This window comes from Sinocyclocheilus grahami, unplaced genomic scaffold, assembly GCF_001515645.1.
Source record: "Sinocyclocheilus grahami isolate Dianchi unplaced genomic scaffold, SAMN03320097.WGS_v1.1 scaffold682.1, whole genome shotgun sequence".
Taxonomy (NCBI): domain Eukaryota; kingdom Metazoa; phylum Chordata; class Actinopteri; order Cypriniformes; family Cyprinidae; genus Sinocyclocheilus; species Sinocyclocheilus grahami.
The window spans coordinates 654,235-676,972 of NW_015505861.1; the positions used below are offsets into that span (position 1 = coordinate 654,235).

The 22,738-nt window shown below is 37.1% G+C and overlaps 2 protein-coding genes across 2 annotated transcripts in view; one reads left to right on the forward strand and one right to left on the reverse strand.

Moving 5' to 3' along the window:
• Nucleotides 1-1,295: 1,295 nt before the first annotated feature.
• Nucleotides 1,296-17,399, forward strand: LOC107559349 (TSC22 domain family protein 1-like; the record flags this gene model as incomplete). The annotated part of the gene is made up of 3 exons (XM_016243133.1): nt 1,296-1,381; nt 14,588-14,639; nt 15,945-17,399. Coding segments are annotated over 3 exons (417 nt in total), but the record flags the coding sequence as incomplete, so codon positions are not given.
• Nucleotides 17,400-19,270: 1,871 nt separating this feature from the next.
• LOC107559350 (UAP56-interacting factor-like) overlaps nt 19,271-22,738 on the reverse strand; it is a 4,418-nt gene continuing 950 nt past the window's right edge. The window contains exons 3-6 of the mRNA XM_016243134.1: nt 22,058-22,113; nt 21,736-21,810; nt 21,315-21,441; nt 19,271-19,871 (exon numbers count right to left, since the gene is read on the reverse strand). Of these exons, the coding sequence (XP_016098620.1) occupies nt 19,770-19,871; nt 21,315-21,441; nt 21,736-21,810; nt 22,058-22,113 (360 nt within the window). The 3' untranslated portion in view covers nt 19,271-19,769. The remainder of the gene's footprint in view (nt 19,872-21,314; nt 21,442-21,735; nt 21,811-22,057; nt 22,114-22,738) is intronic.

The window sequence follows — 22,738 nt, forward strand, 5'->3', positions numbered from 1 at the left end:
GGATATGCAATAAATCTGTGAAAATCCTCAAGATGGGAGGCTCCTCACTGTTGAACTAAACCACCTCCTGATTTTCCCCAAAGAAGGTTAATGGTCGTGAATTTACTGCGCGTTATTTATTTTTTAAATTACACTTGACATGTTGAAAATGCAAATATTACATATTTGGATCCTTTGAACCAAAAAGAAATATAAAAAAGAACCAATAGAGATTTCCAGAATGTTCAAGCGATGAATCAACGTGTGCAGAATGCAATTACTCCCCTTACTGGTCATTGTTGGTATTCTGCACAATGCCACTGCACAAATGTAATAATAATAATAATAATAATAAATAAACACAATAAAATACATTTATTAATATGATAACAACACTGGACGATGGCAGGTATGGAAATACTTCAGATGAATATACAGTATGACAGTTTTTATCTCAGTAACTATATGGATTTTAAGTAAAAAATAAATAAATAAATAAAATGCACTAATGCCTCTTTTATCCATTATAGTTTTTTTAATGTTGACTTCACCGTTTTCTCTTAAAGATTTTTATTTATTTTTTTGCGAATTCTGTCCAAAACCTTATCATATTTTTGTAATAGCATGGATGCTCAATCAAAACTTGAATATATTCAGGCAAGAACAAAAAATTAATAAAAAATCTAGATTTTAACAGTAAATCTGCAACTGTTAAAAGGTATTTTTCATAAATGTGAAGTCGGGTCAGATTATCAAGTGTTTTATATGTTGTATTTTTTTATGCAATTTAATTTTTTGTATATTTTTATACACTTTCTGTTGGCCAAAACAGTTCCTAGATAGATAGATAGATAGATAGATAGATAGATAGACAGACAGACAGACAGACAGACAGACAGACAGACAGACAGACAGTTAGTTAGTTAGTTAGTTAGTTAGATAGATAGATAGATAGATAGATAGACAGACAGACAGACAGACAGACAGATAGATAGACGGATAGATAGACAGTTAGTTAGATAGATAGATAGATATATAGATAGACAGACAGATAGAGAGATAGATAGACAGACAGACAGACAGATAGATAGACAGTTAGATAGATAGACAGATAGATAGACAGTTAGTTAGATAGATAGATAGATATATAGATAGACAGACAGATAGATAGATAGATAGATAGACAGACAGATAGATAGACAGTTAGATAGATAGATAGATAGATAGACAGATAGATAGACAGTTAGTTAGTTAGATAGATAGATAGATAGATAGATAGATAGATAGATAGATAGATAGATAGATAGATAGAGCCCTTAATCACAGAAGGCCTGCAGTTTCCCAATCCGGTTGTCAACAGTCTTTTCGGAATACCCATTCCCATTGATGGGGAGGAGGACAGGTGAGGTGCCATTGATGCTATGAATGATTTAAGGGATTTGATTGCCTGAACTTTCACTCTCATGCAGGGTTCCCACGGTCATGGAAGACCTGGCAATATCAAGGAATATTAAAACGGGTTTTCAGGCATAGAAAACCCGTTGAAATGATTGTTTAGTGGATTTTTTTAAGGTACGCTCGATACTTTATTAACTAGAATTTGATCTCTGTGAGTGTCATCCCTATAAAATAAATAAGTTAATTAATTTACCAGTGATCATGATGGAATTTGGTCAAAATGTGTGGGAACCCTGCTGTTCTTTTGTCTTGATTTAGTTTAGTTCCAGACTATTTTTTTTTAAAGCATACACATAGGCTCAGGTAAGATTTCAAGGATTGTTTTTATTAATTGGATATATATTTATATTTAATGGGAGAAGTGTCAGCAAATGTAGATGAACAGAAATGTAGCATGGAGTTTAAATCGTGCTATAAGATTCAATGGCTTAATAGTCATTTACTGCTTCATCGTGGTGATTTTCCACAAAGTGTTCTTTGCATTAATGTGCAGATCTGTGTGCATGCCTGCTGTGGTTGTTTTGTGAGGAATGCAGTGGCATGTGATGAATGTTTGGTTGTTCTCATTAGGGACGTGACATTTCTTGCCATTTCGTTACCAGTCAAATGTTTGGACACACCCACACTTTTTTACTCTTTATTTTTACATTTTAGTATAAGTAAAGCCATTGAAACAATGGAATTATGAGAGTTATTTAATGAACAGAAATGTTAAACACACTAAACCGCATATAATGTGGTTTCCTGCTTTGTTCATTTTCTTAACCAACTTCATGCTATTAAAATAATATGAAATACGAATCCAAAAACCAAATTTAATGTGTGTCCAGACCTTTTGACTGGTGAGGTACCAAGTCTTGTGACGCACTTGTCAGGGTTTCCTCAAAAATTGATTCGTTATGTAGGATTTTTATTTATTGGTAATGAAGTCAGTTATTTAGTTAAATATATACTACTGTTCAAATGTTTGGGGTTTTTAAAATTTTTTATTTTTTTTAATGTTCTTGAATAAGTCTCTTCTGCTCACCAAGGCTGCATTTATTTGATCAAAACACAGTAACAGTAATATTGTGGAATATTATTACAATTTAAAATAACTGTTTTCTATTTAAATATAATTTCAAATGTAATTTATTCCTGTGATTTTAAAGCTGAATTTTCAGTATACACAAATGTGTTACTCCAGTCTTCAGTGTCACATGATCCTTCAGAAATCATTCTAATATGCTGATTTGCTGCTCAAGAAACATTTCTTATTATAAGAAAATGTGATACTTTTTTCCCCCTTATTCTTTGATGAATAAAAAGTAAAAAAAAAGATTTGTAACATTGTAAATATCTGTCACTTTTGATCAATTTAATGCATCCTTGCTGAAAAATTATTTCTTAAAAAAAATATAAAAAGTAAATATTACTAACCCCACATTTTTTGAAAAGTAGTTGTTTTTAATGTGGAGTGCGAATTATTATTATTTTTTTTAAAGATATGGTTATATGTACTGCTATGACAATCTGTCAGAACCCTAAAAACAAGCATGCAAACAAAAATGCTTCTTGTTTGTTTCAGGATGTTACAAGAGTGCCAGAAAAGACCGTAACTATAAAATGCTTTCGCAACTGAATAGCGACAGTGCATATCTGGTGACACAGTTTCAGTTGAGAAGTGTCGCTGCTTGGCTTCCTCTTAGATGCTCGATTTTCAGTTCCAGAGTTGCAAGTTGTACACAATATATCAGCTTGTTGCCATGTTCGAGAGGAAATGGTGAACTGTCAAGTGCTTCAGATCACTCTGTGGCTTTAACTTGGTGCTAGTCAAAGTACAGACTGAGCAGGCAGTGGTCGTAAACTCGAGGCCTGGATCTCAGTGCGATTCCGCCTACGTGCCAGATTCAGTCGCCCGGCCCGGGGTGAGACGCTTGTCACTGGTGACACCTTTTGTAGCTGATATGCAAGGGGGGGCTTGTGATAGTGAAGATAACGTTCACGTACTAACAAAAACATCTAAGAATGTATCTTTTATTCTTCAGTACTGAAAACAGAACCTAGAAGGGAGCTTTTGATATGCGCTGTGACGCAGCTCTTGGAAATTACCTTTTTTGTTCGTTGTCTGTCATTTCGAAGCTTACCTTTCATATGTTTTTCTTTGGTTTTAATTTGCCTAACTATCGATCTGACCCAGTAGACGCCATAATCCCACTCTGTCTCTCTCCTGCGTTCTTTTTGTTTTTTTTGTTTTTATGATGGGTGTTTACTCAGTTGGCTAGAGCAGTGCTGATTGGGGAGAACGGAGGTGCCACTCAAGGCTGGCAGTCATGCATATGCTCTGGAACAAAGTAATATCGCGTCCATATCGCAGGCTTTGCGATTAGGAAATCGCAACGTCTCAAATCGCGATTGATTAATCGCACAGCCCTATTTCATAGGCCCTTAAAAATGTCATTTTTGTTAAACTTTTAATACATTTATGTTAAATTGTATAAGTTTCATGATTTTAATTGATTAGGCATGCTTTTTGATTAAGAAAAAAATTATTTAACCATTAAAAATAAGTCCAGAAAAAAAAACGGGAAAAAACTTGGGAAATTTGGGAAAAAATAAAACTGATTTCTTAGGGCCCTAGCTTAACAGTATGACTGCACGATATTGGAAAAACTGACATTGTGATATTTTGTTTTCCTGCAATATATATATTGCAATATGAAGAAGAAAGAAAAAGAAAACAGGAAAGCGTGAATCATTCTAGAGTTAGTGAGGTGATTTTGTTGGGGAGTTCCTCTGCACTGAAAATTTCAATTTTTTAAAAAGTACTTTTTACTCTGCACATTTTCCATATTTTATATTATTATTATTATTTTTGGAGTGATAAATCCTTTTAGTGTTGATTGATTTGGGGAAAAAAACTTGAAAAATGTGGGTGTTCATATTTTGATTTCCTTTTTACAAGAACCAACTGATTTCACTAATCTGAATTTACTGAAAATTCAGAAATCTTGAGTTTTGATAGGCCAAATTCAGTGACTATAAAAAATAATAGTGAACAAAATAATACATTGTAATACTGTAAAATACAAATATATATATTACTGTAAAATTACAGTACTATTATTTACATCTTAATTTCTTCATTTTCAAACAGTAAATCATAGAGCTTTAATTTTGATGTGTTGTCGTCAAATAAAAATATGCGCTGCCATTTTCAGAGTGAAGCTATGTGTTCATTTACAGGCGTGCAGCCCATGATATCAGTGTCTCACAAGGGCTCGATTCACAGTAAATAAACAAGCTGTTCTCAGACACTGAAACACTGTCATGAAGTGCATGTGTGTAAATGCGGCGCTTCACTTTAAAACCAGTAAAGCGCATATTTATGCAATTCAATCGCAGCCTGCACAATTTTACAATTGCACTAAGCCATATTGCATATTTCGATATATATCGTGCAGCACTACTTAACAGTAAAAACCATCACACATCATATCAGATTTGGATCTGTCCCATCTGACTGATACCCCAACCAACATAAAAATTTGTATCGGACTGACACTGAGTAGCAGATCGGCACATCCCTAACTTTTCGTTGTTATATGAATTGTATTTATAATCACATGCACTGTATGCATAACATTTTCATCTCTACTGCGTCACTTGTGGATGCGCGTTCATGACAGTACCATGACACGAGCGTGTGGCGGCGCCGGCGCTGACCCAGATCCGGCATGATGACGTCATTACACCGGATCTGGGTCAGTGCGCCACACGCTCGCGTCATGATACTTTCATGAACATGCATCCACAAGTGACGCAGTAGATACGAAAATGTGGAATAAAGTCGTTAGTTTTGTTTTCTTTGCGCAAAAAAGTATTCTCGTAGCTTCGTAACTTTACAGTTGGTGACACTGATGTCACACGGACTACTTTGTCGATCATCTTGCTACTTTTCTGGACCTTGAACGTGGTAGTTACCTTGCTGTCTATGGGAGGGTCAGAGAGTCCTCGGATTTCATCAAAAATATCTTAAATTGTGTTCCAAAGATGAACAAAGGTCTTACGGGTTTGGAACAACATGAGGGTGAGTAATTAATAGGGCCTTTCGCACCGCTTTAGTTCCAGAACTAAATGTTCAGTACTAAAGTTCTGGGACGATTTTGCGCGAACTATTTCCCAGTACAATTTAAAGGGTTGCATTCGCACCGAGAGTGTGTACTAAGAAGTGACGTAAGCCGGTCGACAGCGTCATCATTTGTGCGAGGCGTTAAACAACAGAAACAAAGAAGAACAACATTAACAACAGGAGGATGGAGGACGCTGTGATCGGAGCTGTGTGTTTGTTGTGTCTCGCGGGTTTCACAATAATGGACATGGAAAGTCGACGTATACGTAAAGCAATTGAAAGAACGGAAAGGAGGACTAAGAATCTCCAACGACAACTGGCAGTGCTACATTTGCTACAAGTGCCTGCACTTCAGCGTCCGTCCATCTATCACTGTTCTCCATACTTGCGAAATAAGTTGACACAATGTTTACAGTATGTTTACACGGCATATCAAATCATGGCGGGTGAGGGCGTTTTCATTCGCATTTGGCCAATCAATGTCTACTTGCGTCACAATTAGTACCAATTGTGCTGGTTAGACCCTGCTCCGGAGTAGGAGCTAATTTGGTTCTCGAAAAAGGCAGTCCGGTACTAAAATCGCACCCAGTTCCGGAGGTGCGAAAACGCCAAAAAGTGGGTAGTTCCACAATTAGTTCTGGTACTATGAAAAGGTTCCCGCGGTGCGAAAGGCCCTAATGACAGAATTTTCATTTTTGGGTGAACTAACCCTTTAACGAATTGGGTACCAAAAACAGTCTTTGCGTTGAGACCATCCCTTTAGGCAGAATGTGAATGACACAAGGAGTTTTCAAATTGCTTGTTTTGATTGTTAGCATAATGATTCCCACTGAGTTAAACAAATTATCTTTATTCTAGTTTAAACCATGTTCTTATGACAAATCCATTTGCTTTGATCCGCTTCAGAGTTATAAATATGACCTCAGATAATTTGCTGCAAATCCACTGTTATGGTTACCCTAACCTGGTTACCTTATTTTGATGGTATGTTTTTCATTGGCTCATGGTTTTAGAATTCTAGCCAGCTAGCTCATGTGTAACATTATATCCATACATTTGGAATCTGCAGAAAATGCATATTTGTCTCAACGCGTAGCTGTTGAATGCTTTTTAAACCAATGATTCTGATGTTTATTGGATACAGATATAATCTGCCGTCCCTGTGAGGTTTCATGCATGGTAAGAAGGAAAAGAGCCCTTTGCAAGCATGTAGTTGTGGGGTCTCGGCCCCCACCAGAGAGCGCCCAGTGTTCCACGGATTCTAGGAAAAGCTGTTTGCTCAGAGTCCAGATATTCACACATGTGGAAATGTATCCCCTCCCATTCCTATATAGAGGGCTTTGGAGAGGAGAGGAGGGTTGTCTCCTGCCTCCCATCCCTATATAGTACATTCTGTCCTTTTCCTTTAAGGAAAGATCCTGGTATGTTGGGGAAACTGAGGTAATGGTAACCGCCTGTGCTCCCTTCCTCATTGAGACTTTATCACAAGAACTTGAGTGATTCTTCAGATTTTTGCTGCCGACCTATCTTTATTTAGACATAATTCATATCTTTAAATGTCAGTGAGACTTTTTGAAGTTAGAATATATTCTATTTCTTTTTTATCTGTGACTGAGCAATATAGATAAAAATGATCTGTATCCCTGTACTTTTCAGTGTTTTGATTTGATATATAGCTTTGTGTTTGTTTGAAAACATGAGCATCGTAGTTTTTTTTATATATATATCAGTACTAATATATATATATATATATATATATATTAGTATTTTATTGACCAGGGATGTATTAAATTGATCAAAATTTATAATTATAGATTTCTATTTTGATTAAATGTTGTTCTAATCGGCATATTAGAATGATTTCTGAAGGATCATTTGACACAGAAGATTGGAGTAATGATGCTGAAAATTCAGCTTTACATCACAGGATTAAATTAAATTTTACAGTATATTAATAAAATAATTTAAATTGTAATATCTCACAATATTGCAGTTTTTACTGTAATTTTTAAATTCAGCTTTGGTGATCAAAAACATCTTTCAAAAACATGGAGAAAAAAAAATCAACTTTTGAACAGTAGTGTGTATATACACTGTGTAAAGACAATGTATGCATATTTAATGAGATGCAATCTCATTCTGACATGGTCATGAATCATAATGGTCACAAAAGTGAATTGAAAAGATTGCAATAATCATGTTGCCTGATTTGCATCAGCAAAATCATTGAAAATATATAGTGAATGCCTTATATATTGCCCAGCTTATCTCAACTGTTCTTTTTGTCGTTTTAAACACCGCATACTAAGCAGACTTCAAATAAACACGCCTTTGATTTCCCTCTTTGGCCCTGTACTTTTCATTTCTCATGTAACCTTTTCTATTTCTCTCTTTCCGCTGGATGGAGTGCAGGAATCCCTCCACAACTTTCTTCCAAGCCTTCCAGTCTGGCAGTAGGCTGAAGGACTCAAAGATGACCTGTGATAGGTATAGTAATGGGACGGCCCCTGGTGTGAAGGCAAATGATGGTTGAAGTGTGCTGCATGGGCCAGGCATGGCTTTGAGGCTTAAACAGTGCTTTTTGCAGTGGAGCTTAGCACAAACATAATGTACAGTGCTCATATGCAAATTGCAGTATTTTTAAATGTGGGCTAAATGGGATGAATCGTGTTTCAAAAACGTTGCTTTTTCACTAATGCAATTAATAGGGCAGTGTTGAGCTGCAAGGCTTTTAATACAGCAGAGTGCCACAATGCCCACCCACTTTGTTCCTGAAGTATTTTATCCATTCATTTTTCCTATAAGGATTTATTTTACAGTGCATGTACTTACAGTGTACCCAAGAAAGTACTGGATTGTATAAAGTAACTACATGGTTTAGGGGTATGATCAAGGTTAGTACCTAGTTATTTCCCAGTTATTGTTATTGCTATAATAAGTACGTAGTATGTACAGGACTGTAAAATAAAGTGCTACCGAATCTGCTTGGTTTCTTGACTAACCTTATGTTCTCACCTCACAGCATATTGTTTTTAAAGACAAGAAAAAGTAAGACAAGCGGTCCTTTGTTTGTATGGAAAAGCCTGCCTTTAAATACCTTTGCTTGAGGTTTTCAGCAGCCATTGCTGTGGTCTTGGATAATGTTGCAAGACTGGATCTAATTTGTCGGTCGAACATGTTCCCCAACATATTGTTTCTTTAGATACAATGATCCTGTTCAAAATCATCTTTGGTCAGTACTTTGACTTCATGGCATTAGAGAGGATGAGATGAGATGACTGCTGCTGCTTTTGTGTGGCTCTTGGAGAGCACAAACACTCTTTGTACACGGTTTTTGTGCAGCCTCGAACCTCTTCATATTTAAGTGGCTTTTTTGTCACTTTATAACTTTTCCTGACCTTTATGAGACTGTATAATTCTTCAGCAGTTGCGTATGCGTGTGTATGTGGATATGCTTGTGAAAGTTAACATTAGTACAACTTGGAGAGCAGTTGACTCTCCAAAATTGTGTCAGTGTGATTTTGTACTAAATGCATTTCCTCTTAAATGGACCTTTTATGGTTGATGCTTATCTGCTTTTCCTGTTCAAGTAAATTGTAGGGAAAAGTACAGAATGTCTCTAAATCGGTGTTATCATTTGCTGTCAGGGTCTACACGTGTAAATTCTGCTTCAGTGCTATGGATGAAAAGATGGGTTCAGAAAAACAACAGCATATACAAAAATGTGTACAAATATGTAGAAAATTGAGGAGACCAATTATACTCTCGGGTCTGGTTCCCTTTAACTATGGTAAAAATTTAAATTTGGGGTTGATTACTTTTACTTTTTGTAAAAGAGACTTCTGCTCACCAAAGCTGTATTTATTTGACGGTGAAATACTGTAATATTTACTGTAGTAAAATATCATGATTTAAAATACCTTTTCTATTTTAATATATTTTAAATTTTAATTAATTCCTGTGATGCAAAGCTGAATTTTCTGCATCATTACTCCAGTCTTCAGTGTCACATGATCCTTCAGAAATCATTCTAATATGTTGCTGGTCAAGAAATATTTTTTTTATTATTAGAGGTCGACTGATATGGGTTTTTCTCTGGCCAGTGAAAATCGGGGCAGACGATTTATGATGCCGATTTATGGATTTGCTCAAGTAATCAAAGTCAATAAAAACTTAGTTCACTTAGCAGCATTTATCAAGTTTCTGAAAACAAAAATGTGTAAACAATAGTAATGCTAGATGCAGTAACAACCAGCAGCATTTCTTTGTTTTTAGTCTGAAGAAACGTCTATTTAACACCTGAACTTCACTTGAACCCTTGTTCTAAGTATGCACTTATTTTTTAAGTTCTCAAGTAATCAACAGCAATAGATAATCGCCATTACTGAGGAAAGTTTGTAAACAATACAACAAAGTGCACATTATCTTTAGTTTTAGCTCCAGTTCCAGTACCAGATTTCCACCAAGGCAGTTTGAGTGCTGGTTCTGAGCCAGAGCCTAGTTTCAAATCGATTCTTTGTCTTTCGACAACCAAAGCACCAGATCTGAACCAGGAAACGTGGTTTGTAAGTGGCACCAAAACATTGCTGGTCTAGAAGTAAGAACCGTTTGCGTCAGGGGCTGAGGGCGAGGATGAACAAGATGAACAGGAGCTTTTGACCGCCATTTTTGAAATGGCAGCTAAACACGATGGACGCGATTTAAGCAAAAACAACAGGGGTCTAGGCATCTCATACCGTATGAGATTTTGACGGTATGATAACATTAAGCAAAAATATCACGGTATTGTTGTTACAGCTCTAAAATGTGTTATTTTTATGTCTTTAAACATAAAAACATGTTTTTTTTTTCCACTAAACAATATATTTTATTTCTGAGCAACATAACATACAGAATAATTGAAACAGTAGTATTTTTATTTTTTCTTTGATTTGTTTCTGAAATGTTTGCTGAATTGAGGGCTGTCCTGCAGCTTTTGATGTGGATGGTTGATTTGCTGCTAGCGCTACTGCTGCCCTAAAAAGAAGAAAAATAAAGACTGACATCTTTATTTAACCTAAATGTGTAATTACAGTTATTTAATTTGTTATATAATTCATATAGATATCATTTAGTTATATAATTTCATATATATAATTTGATTTAATAACTAAATTTGATTCAAAAACAATGTTCTGACTAGCTTTGTGAAATTATACTACATGCCTGAACGAAGCAGACGAGCTGAATGAGATGCAGATTCACTCTCTGACAGCAGGTGGCGCTTCTGGAACAGCAGATAAAGCGTTTCCTTGTTTACCGCTGTAAACAAAGCATTGCTGCTCTGAAACACTGCTTTGATGTGAAGTATACAGAGACGAGATGAAAAGAAAATACCATCTAAACTTTTCAGAAAGACAGTCAGTTCCCCTCAGAAACACATTTTTATAATCCCCCAAATTAGGGATGTTCATTTTAACCGGTTAACCGACGGTAAGAATTGACCAATTAATACAATCAGTTGAACGGTTTAAAAAGTCATTTAATTATTCATTTTTTCATTAATTTATAAAAATATTTAAAACGGTTTGCTGCATGGTTAAAATGCGCTACGTGTATAAAAAAATTAGTTTTTTAGGGATAAAAAAAGACGTAAGTCGCATTTTATTATTTCATTCAGAAATAGGCCTAATGCTGACGCAAAATGTTTACAAACATTATAATAAACACTGTAAACATAGCTAGGCTATTTTAGTACCCCTCACTCCGCAACAAATCCTTTCAATTAACAGTATTTGGAAAAGAACAAGAATTAAAAATATAAGAAGCTATAGCAATATAAACGACAAGCCAAAACGAATTCATTTAGGTTAAAACGAAACTGAAACCAATGTTGGGTCTCTCATTCCTCACAAAATCAAATGTTTCTGTATTCGCGATGTAGCCTAGGCTATTTGAATGGCAAATTCATATTTATGTACTTGAAACCGGTAATCGGCCCATGCCTACAGTGGTCCAAGGAGGAAACACGCTGTGTTTGGATGTCGATGTAGGTTCGCAAAGCCATGAACATCATTAGCAACGCAACGTCTGCAATTGTTGATGGTGTGTTTGTGTTTGGCGCTGCTGCTCAAGCGTTGCTGGGAAAGATAATACATTTTCAGTGATGTAAGACCTGGCTTTGTGGTGGCTCTCTAGCCCATGGAAAGGCAAACCAGTTCTTAGAAGGCTCACCAGTCGAAACAACTCTGAACCGGCAATAGCACTAGCTCTGAACTAGCATCCGGTTCATGTTGATGGAAAAGGGGTATGAGTCTCTTCTTCACCCCTCCCATCCATCACTTAAAGTTCTTGGTACTCCCACTTTATGAGCTGCAGGTTGTAGTTCAGGAAACAGTCTCTGCATTTTCTCCTGTGAGCCTGCTCCTCTTCTTGTCATAGATGATCCCAATCTCGCTGAATACTCCCTCACTGGGAATAGAGGAGGGAGGTGGACAGAGGAATTTCTTTGCCAGTGGTCTTTCCGAGATGCTGCTCAGAGATGTAATGCTCATCGCTCTCTTCAGCAGGAGTTCCATGAGCCCCCAAAATGTTTGCATACATTTGTTCAAGAAGACCAGAGGGACCGGGTTCCTCTTCTTCCACCCTTGTCCGCTCCTGTTCTGATCCTTCGTCTCCACTGGTGGCTCTTTTTTGTTGTTTGGACACAATGGCGTGCTCTTCTTGCAGCCAAGTTTTTGCTTTGCTCAGTGTGTCCACTGCAAAGACATGACCCTTGTACCGAGGATCAAGCAGTGTTGCCAGCACCAAACATTTGGTCTCCTCCATCTTTGCAAATCATCTCTCCAAGCTTTGAGTGTTTTGATCCCCCTTGTGGTGGAACCCTTTCCCTGAAGCACCATCTTCAGCACAGCAGTGCTTGGGATGATGCAGGAGATAGAGGCCTCTGCCTTGCTCCTCTCAAAAGTCACTTCTTCAGTAGTGTATCAATCAAATTTGAGATGATATCCCATTGTTCTGCAGTTAATTTGGTGAACATGCCATATTCTGCTGGATAGAGCTTCAGGGTAATCTTCTGCTCCAGCATTCTCTGCAACATATGTAATGTGGAGTTTCAATGGGTGGGAACATCCTGAATAATGCTGTGCTGGGGGAGGCCAAAATCTTTTTAGAATGGCTCTCAGATGCTGTTTTGCAAGCACACAAACACGCTATGTCTTGGTTGATGTCCCAATCATTCAGCATGCTAAGGAACATCTCCCTGATGTAGTCCCCAGTATGGGAGTCAGACATGGCCTTGACATTTAAGACTACCTGTTTCCTTTGCCAGTTACTGACTATAAAATGACATGTTAGGCTCATTAGTGATTCAGTTTCTCCAAACCTACCAACAGTCTGTGGTGAAATATAGGCTGCTAGGGCTGCACAATAAATTGCGATTAACACTAAATCTTGCGTAAATCGGCCTGTCTACTGCGATTGATATAGCAAAGGCTGCGATTGTTTTTATGCGCAGCTTGTCCTTGAAGCACAGCTCTTTGATCAGTAGGAAGTGCTGCTCCATCTGAAATCACTACGAGTTTGAGTCGCTAATAATGTGCTTTTGTAAAGCAACACTCGTCAAACATCATCATTATAAATATACTTTATTATCATGAAAATACCCGAGAAGGTTTTAAGTACAGTGATAGAAAGATGCCCATAGGCATTTCCTGGAACTACGCGTGTTATGGTACTTCTTCTGCAGGGCATATTTGGAGTCTTGCCTTTTAGATGCAGCAGCATTCAACCATACTTCACTGAAAAGCTGCGCATAAAAAATCGCAGCCAACCGCCAAATCGTTTTCGATTTAACGTGCAGGCCTCTGATGCAATTAGTGTCTTAATTCGCGGCTCAACTTTTTTGTACACACTGTCCAGCATGTCTGAGCAGTAGAGTATTTGTTTTGTGTGGATATATTCATATATTCATTAAAAGCGTACATTTTGCCATGGTGGTAAGCCGAGGGTGACGGTTGCTTCATGACAGGTTTGAAAGTTCTGTGCGACTGCCGCTAGGTGGATAAATGCAACAATCATATCCAAATGTCGGAGCTTATCTATACAATGCAGACTACTATAATAGTTTAGCCACTAGGCTCATTACCAGGTTTTGGTACCCGTGCCTACTTGTAGCCTAAACTACAGCTGGTTGAAGGCTCGCTAACAATACAGTTCCTAAAAGTTACTCGCATTCTCTCTACAAATGTTATTCCCATTCTCTCTCCGAAAGTAGCATCATATTTAACCAATTAAATATATAAGGCTAGATTAAGAATGAATAAGTCTTACCATTTTCTTTGGAAGTTACCAGGTAGTTCTCTTCAAAACGTTAGCAGGCAGAGGGGGACATCACGGGGTTATGCCGGTGGAATGGCAATCTGCTTACCGCAAGAGGCAGAGTCAAGTGTTCCACAACAACGCTTAGCTGCTCGCAGATGCATCTGCCTATTAATCGGCCTAATTTGCAGCACAATCGGCCCGATTAATCGGTCGACCTCTATTTATTATCAATTTTGGAAACTGTTGTGCTGCTTAATATTTTTATCTTTACTGTCACTTTGACGCATTTAAAAATGTGACCCCCACCCCCACCCCCACACACACATACATACTCTCACAGACTTTATTTGGGTGTTTGTTGTGAGTGTAATTGTACAAGTATACAGCACAGTGTTGAATGACATGATAAGATGCCCTGTAAGGGTATCAGATGGAGGCTGCGCCCCACACACAGCACTGTACCGTACTGTACTGTACTGTTCGAGCTGTTTGTGATGGTCAGTAGTTGATATGAGGTGCAGACGGACTCTCCTGCACTCACTGTCCAGTTTCCTCACACGGCAGGTCATTCTGATTGATGTGCGTGTGCTGCAGCGTAACATACACAAACAAACTTTGGAGAAAGAAGCAATGTGCAGGTTTTAAACTTCTGCAAAATTAATATGATGTATTTGTAAGCAACACATGTTTTGAATAACACTTTTTCTCTCTCTCTCTCTCTTTACCCCCCAATTGCAGTGCCTCTGGAGCAAGTGTGGTTGCCATTGATAATAAAATAGAGCAAGCAATGGTAAGTTTTTGATTTTGAATATAAAAATCTTAAAATATATATATATATATATATATATATATATATATATATATATATATATATGCAACATAAATGCAATATGTGCAACATGTATATAAGCTGTATATATTCAACAACAACAGCTAAAAAAACAACAATTGGTAGTAACTAGTAATATATGTATGTATATATATATATATATATATATGTATGTATATATAGTATATATTAGTTTTTAACACAGCCCTGCAAAATTCTGCTGATTTGCAAAAAACAAACATAATCTGATTTGACTATGCATTCAAAATCATTATTACTTCAAAAATATCACTAAAAACTTTCCATGTTTTTTTTTTTTCACAAAATATACACACTGTGTGTGTGTGTGTGTGTGTGTGTATATATATATGTATATATAGTAAATATTAGTTTTTAACACAGCCCTGCAAAATTCTGCTGATTTGCAAAAAACAAACATATTCTGATTTGACTATGCATTCAAAATCATTATTACTTCAAAAATATCACTAAAAACTTTCCATGTTTTTTTTTTTTCACAAAATAAGATTTTTTTTCACAAAATAAGAATGAAGATTTTTCAAATTACATGTCAGCTTCAATGCACTCTTCAAAATAACATGCTGTCAAGTTTAAAAAGTTTGAATGACAAAAAGGATATGTAAATGTGTAATTTACTTTACAATCTGCAAAAAAGTAGAAAAATGTTCAAATACAAATAATTGAATGTCAAAGAACTTTACATAAACACAAGACGTTATCTTTTTAATCTGTAGTTTTCTGTAGTAAAACACAAATGAATCAGAAAATATTTGACTCCTGTTTGCATTTTCTTCTAACCTTAAAAATCAGGATTAGGCATAAAATATTGTCTTCAGAATCATTCATACATTGAAAATTGGCTGAGAATTGAACAAATAGTTGTAATCTGGCAGAGGACTCTCAGAGGGAGATCTCATCTCTCATCTTTATTGCAGTTTTTCTGCTGATTAAGGGATAATACATGACCGCTTGACATTTGTCGCCCTACAAAACGTTACAAGATTAAGACGTTACACCCTACAAATGATTGTTGAAAGCAAAATGCTACGAAATACGTATTTTGTGTGAGTGTGAGACAAGCTAGAGGAAAACAGGCAGTTTTTTTTGGAATCCGCACCCTGAAATTATTAAGTAGTATTGGATTTCATTCAGCAAATATGATGCAGGGCAGTGCAATAGATGTTGAATTGGTGCCATTTTGTACTGTTTTCTGAAATGATGTCATGTTTTGGCACCGTCACACAGGATTTAGTGAAAAGCCATCTGATGTATGCTGTGCGGGAGGAGGTGGAGGTGTTGAAGGAGCAAATCAAGGAGCTCTACGAGAGAAACTCTGTGCTGGAGCGAGAGAACGCAGTGCTCAAATCTCTGGCCAACAGTGAGCAGCTCTCTCAGCTCACCGTCCAATCCAACTCCAACCCGGACCAAGCTCAGCCCCAACCTCAGCCTTACCTTCAGCTGGACGTCAACGAGACCATGGACTCCTTGCCACGAGAACCACAGCCCAGCGTCACCTCCGCCTGAAGCCTGTGCGAACGACGCATGTATCATCACAACAGCAGAAAACCCATCTCACTCGCATGCTGTCCGCCATCGCGACGGATGACCGAAACGAGAGGCGGTTTCTGCTCGGCCGCAACATGCTGGCATTCCTGCGGACTCGATTGGGGTCCCGTTTGGCCCCTTCCCCCCGGACGAGGTGGAGAGTTTGTGAAGAGAGTTATTTTTTTAATAAAGAGAATCCAGCCATGAAAAGAGTGTATTTTTTAGCATTGCAGTTTTCATGTGAGAAGCCAAGAGTCTATTTTCAGAGCCACCGCACTTCATGTGATTTCGATTCACCAGTCAGTTCAATTGTACTGTTTGTTATTTATTATAGGGCTGCTATTTTCAGAGAGGAACAATGTCTACAGAACCTTTCAATCCGACAGCAACTGGTCATCAAATCGAGCAGCAGTCTTGCTATATCAATCATCAATGCAAGCGTAGCAGTGGGTGGCGTGTAAACACTAACAGCGACGTTCCTCTGTGGATTAAGAATGTGAACCTGGTGTGAATGTACATTTTGTATAGTGTAAAGATAAAGAGCGTAACAAGTTTGTACAGGTTTGTGGGCGAAGATCTAAACGGAATCCTCAATGATGAAGAAAGCTTCAGTTCGGTTGCTAGTAGTATGTTGGAAAAAGAAGTCAGTTGCCATATCGTCCTGCCCGCTCCCCTGACGTCTCGTATGTTTCTGGGGTCGGGAAGGGGATTTAAAAGAAAGAAAAAAACTGTGAAGTTGTTCAACCTACTTTGTAACCAAAGATGCAAAGATGTGTAATTCATTCATTTTTTTTTTTTCTTCGTTATGCACACTCCATGTACATTTTTTTTTTTTTTTTAAATTGTTCCTCACAACAAACTTTTTGTTGCTTTTAGGCATGTTCTGCATGATCTGCAAAAGTCAAACCACTTTCTTACCTCATTTGTATTGGGCACTCGTATTGTAAGTAGTCTGTGAATCGTGTCAGCGGGGGAAGGAGATATGGAGGTGATGGTGAGGAGATAAAACAGACTAGTGTGTGACGCACTAGCCACAGAAAATGAAGTGAGCCATGTTTCATTCATTTAAATGGTGTTTGAATTTCATATGCCAATAGTTTTGTTACATTGCAAATTTTAATGTATTTAAATAAATGCAATATTCAAATTACAAAACTGCTTGGGAGTATTTGTGTGAAATTGTCTGCGATACTCTTGTTTCTGCACCATGATAATTATTTTCGCACAATTTTGGCGTAGGCAGTGACTTCCCCAGGAAGCAAGACAGATCTACCTTGATGTGCGGCTGCCGACACGTACGGTTCATAAACATACCTTGATATTTTAAGACTACAACAGATACAATTTCAGGCACAAAAAAAGACCCCGATTAATTGAGAAGAGTGAACTTGTATTTAATCCTTTAATTCAAGTTTTTAGCCATCATACCAGATTTGAGGTATATAACCCACTATAAAAGACAAAAGAATAAAAATAACTTTCTGCAACTTACCCGTCTGTTACATAGCAGAAACATGCTAAAGTACTTTAACTAAATAGAGATGAACCACTATTAAAAATAAGCATTTCAAACTAATCATTTAAAAAAAAAAATTAAAAGGGATAGTTCAACCGAAAATTAAAATTCTGTCATTAGTTACTCACCCTCGTGTTGTTCCAAACCCGTAAGACCTTCGTTCATCTTCAGAACACAATGTAAGATATTTTTGATGAAATCTGAGGACTCTCTGACCCTCCCATAGACAGCAAGGTAACTACCAAGTTCAAGGTCCAGAAAAGTACCAAGATGATCGACAAAGTAGTCCGTGTGACATCAGTGGTTTAACTGTAAAATTACCAAGCTACGAGAATACTTTTTTGCGCAACGTCACTTTGGATGAGCGTTCACGACAGTATCATGACACGAGCGTGTGGTGCGCTGACCCAGATCCGGTGTAATGACGTTATCACGCTGGATCTGGGTCAGCGTCGGCGCTGCCACTCTCTCGTCATGATACTGTCGTGAGCGCACGTCCAAAGTGACGCAGTAGAGACGAAAATGTGGAATAAAGTCATTATTTCTGTTTTCTTTACGTGGTAGTTACCTTGCTGTCTATGGGAGGGTCAGAGAGCCCTCAGATTCCATCAAAAATATCTTCATTTGTGTTCTGAAGATGAACGAAGGTCTTACGGGTTTGGAACAACACGAGTGATCGACAAAGTAGTCCGTGTGACATCAGTGGTTCAACTGTAAAATTACCAAGCTACGAGAATACTTTTTTGCTCAACGTCACTTTGGATGAGCGTTCACGACAGTATCATGACACGAGCGTGTGGTGCGCTGACCCAGATCCGGTGTAATGACGTTATCACGCTGGATCTGGGTCAGCGTCGGCGCTGCCACTCTCTCGTCATGATACTGTCGTGAGCGCACGTCCAAAGTGACGCAGTAGAGACGAAAATGTGGAATAAAGTCATTATTTCTGTTTTCTTTACGTGGTAGTTACCTTGCTGTCTATGGGAGGGTCAGAGAGCCCTCAGATTCCATCAAAAATATCTTCATTTGTGTTCTGAAGATGAACGAAGGTCTTACGGGTTTGGAACAACACGAGGGTGAGTAATTAAAGACAGAATTTTCATTTCTGGGTGAACTAACCCTTTAAGACCGGCTCTTACAAAGAATCCATTTAACAATATTTAGTGATTTTATATTTGGAATTCTATACATATTTTTCCTATACACACCCCATTTAGTGTCAAAAACTAAATTTAGATGCAAACGAGTAATATTTCACCTCTATTACACTATTTAGTTGTATTTTCCCCACTAAATAGACTTTTCAACTAAATGGAGATGAACCACTATTATAGATGAACTATTACTACAAATAGTTTTAAATGTTGCAATGAATTTATGCATTTAAGTACAAAAAACAAAATTGTTTTAAGATTGGCTGTTAAAAAGAACGCATTTAAAAGTGTCATATATATATATAATTTGTTATAAATATTGGCCGCTAAAAGATGCATCAAAAATTAGACATTTGTTGCACAATACGTTGTTTTTTAATTGAAATATTATAAAACTTTTTTTTTTGCTCTACAAAAAGAATGTTCCGTTTCATACAACCGTTTCATGAAAAACACAGTCTATCCAGAAATGTTTCAACTCATTTAGCTGCAACTGCTTTAGGCATATATAAAAAACAGGACGCCATCACATATCAAGGGCGGCTCAGGAGACGACACAACGTAACTGAAATTCAGGGACAACAGGTAATGCTTGCTTTGTGAGGACAGAATGGCAGCTTTTTAGAAAAAGAACCTAAAAAACAGAAAATCAGTCACTTCCCTAACGTCTCCTCTTCCAGAAAACCAGCATATCCACGTTCTGAGGAAGTCTCCTCCATTAGGGCTAATCGATTCGAGTTGGGAACAGTGTTAGTTCAGCTCAGGTCCCTGTTTGCCTGTTCTGTCTTGTAGGACTGTTGTTGAGCGTGTGATCAGGGACAGAGGGACACGTGACCAGTGTCTCAGAGTTCAGCTCTAGGCCACAGTGACGAATCGGCCTCCTTTGCTGCTCTGCTGTTCTGCCGCCACACGCTGGTCCTTCAGGATGCGGAACCGCTCGTTGAGGGTCATGCCAGTCTGAAGCAGAAAAGAACAACAATGAAGATGGCTATCGGGTTTATCACAACTGATGTAAAAGCGTTTCTAGTGGCTGATCTGGAAGATTGCTTTTTCTTCAAGCAGGAAAGCAAAACACAGGTTAAAGTTCAATACTTGGTGAAATAGTTCATATTTTAAGCATTTTGAGTTGATGTAAATGTAGTCAATGATTCGAACTAGAGAACCGGATCAGTCTTATTTAACAATGAATCAGTCAGGTCTGTTTTGTAGATTCAAACTAATTGATAAAAGTGATTTGAGATCAACCGTCAATCAAATCGGACATCGTTGCATGAAAACGTAAGGTATTTTATTTAGTGATGCACTGGTATTTCGGCAACCAAAAATTCAGTATAAAAAGAATTTTCGGTTTTAGCCAATATAAAAATAATAATAATAAAGTACTATATATATATATAAATATGATTGTTTTTAATGACACTGTGGCATTCAATTAGCATTTCTCCAATGGCTCGCTTTGTTTCAGCATTTATTTTGTGCTTAATTTCATAATTAAATTGAAAACAGTTGTGCTGCTTCATATTTTTGTGGAAAGCATGATACACTTTTTCAGGATTCTTTGATGAATAGAAAGCTCAAAAGAACAACTTTTATTTGAAACAGAAAACTTTTGTAACATTATAAATGTCTTTACTGTCACATTTGATCAATTTAATGCATCCTTGCTGAATAAAAGTGTTAATTAAACTTTTTTTTCTTTTCTTTTACTCTAACGCCAATAATAGTGTATCATGGTTTTCACACAAATATTAGCACAGCTGTTTTCAACATTGATAATTATCATAAATGTTTGGATCACGTGACACTGAAGACTGGAGTAATGATGCTGAAAATTCAGCTTTGCATCACAGGAATAAATTACATTTTAAAATATATTCCAAATAGAAAAATAGTGATTTTAAATAGTAACAATATTTCACAATATTACTGTTTGTAATGCAGTCTTGTTAAGACACTTCTATCAAAAACATAAAAAATTGTGATTAGAGAGTTGATTATTAAATAATTTGACTAATAGACTATTAAATAAACTTAGGTTTTGGTTATGGTTTTTGGCTAAATTAAATCTTAAATTTTGGTTCCTGTGTTCTGGTAAAAAAAAAATGCATTACTAAATTATGCAAAAAAAAATAAAGCATTACTGCAGGTTAATTTCAGATATCAATATTTTACAGTGTACTTGTTACACATTACATGTACTTCCTATAGTAATAAATTATGCAACTAATCATAAACAAACCCTTATCCTAACCATATAGTAAGTAGATGTAGTTAATATTACTCGGAACTTAAACGTGTAATTACACTGTAATAAGGACACCATAACATAGTAAATCCTAATTTAATATAAACACTATATTTCATTGACTCAAGGATAAATAGAATTGTGATTAGTCCTACCTGTTTGCCAACACTGTTGATATCAAACTGCAGGGCGACACCTTTAGGAGGCTTCCTCTCCGGCTCCTCTTGAGCAGGTGAGGAGCGTGCTGGAGTCTCGGGGTGCAGAGACCAGGACTGAGCAGGCCTGTACGGGGCAAAAGAAAAGCTCATTAGGTCTGTGTTCCCAAACTCACATTCACAACATGCTAGAAAGAGTCTCAAAGGTCAAACTAAAATGACAAGCAAACAAATGAATGTGAAATATGCTTTCAAAATATGTGGAGCTTGTTAGAGAGAACATGCATCTTATCTGAACATCTTTAAAAGAATCATTTAAAACACAAAAACAAACCAACAATTACAAATTAAAATATCTGAATGGCAACCATTGTATGTATTATGAAATGATGCATCTGGATTTAATCAAGCGTAATCATACTCAGGCTGTGTTCTAGCTGTGGGGTTGTCTATTGATACAGTGAGGATGCCACTGTTGTTTGTAGGAGTGCGCCACCTGGTGGAAAAGAGGAGAGAAATCCGTAAGAGTCGGAACAGTAACAAACTTACAGTACATCTAGACTACTGCTCAAAGGTATGGCATACAGAAGACTTACTTTCATTCAGCAAGAATGCATTATTTCATTTATTTTTTTAAAATCTTTATGATCCCAAACTTTTGAATGGTAGCGTAGTAATTTAACTCAATTATCATTCAAAAAGAAAAGAGAAAAAAAGAATTTTCAAGAATGGTGTTTACTTACGAGCGAGTTCTCTGTGTGGGCTGAGCAAAGCTTGTCTTCTGAACTTGTGCATGAACCTATTTGGAAAAAAAACAAAAACTTGGAAGTTATTGAAAACCATTCTTGCTTTATTCTTAACTACCGCGCTTAACTATTTGCGCTTCGGGTGTCCCGAGTTCAAGTCCCAGCTAGTGGACCTTTCCCAAAACCCACCCCTTAAAAAAAAAAAAATTATGCCCCTTACATAAAATTTTAATTTACTGTCGAGTTTCATAATTAAAATACTTTTTAGAAACTGAGGAAAAGACACAGGATGACTTACGGTGTCTGGTGAGCTATGTAATGCAATCTGTATGCCTCATCGCTAGGTGGCGATAGTGAAGTGTAAAAAGCGAGGAAAGTGAAGCAGAAGGAGAACGGTATGACATCAGCGATTCCCTAATTGGCTGTTTCGCTGTAGGGGGTTGTAACCTGTAGTAGTAGGCGTAACTTGGAGGGGCATGGTTTGAACTACTGTGGGATGCAATTGGATACACTTGCAATATTCAGCTGCTCCAAAAGCGCCATCTACTGACAGAGAATTCATTTGCATTTTCAATAAGCCTTTCTTGCTGTGTGTGTTCAGACCAATGCGAAAATCGACCCATGTTTTTATGCAGCAAAAAAAACTTTTTTTTGGGGGGGGGGGGGGGGGTAAAAACT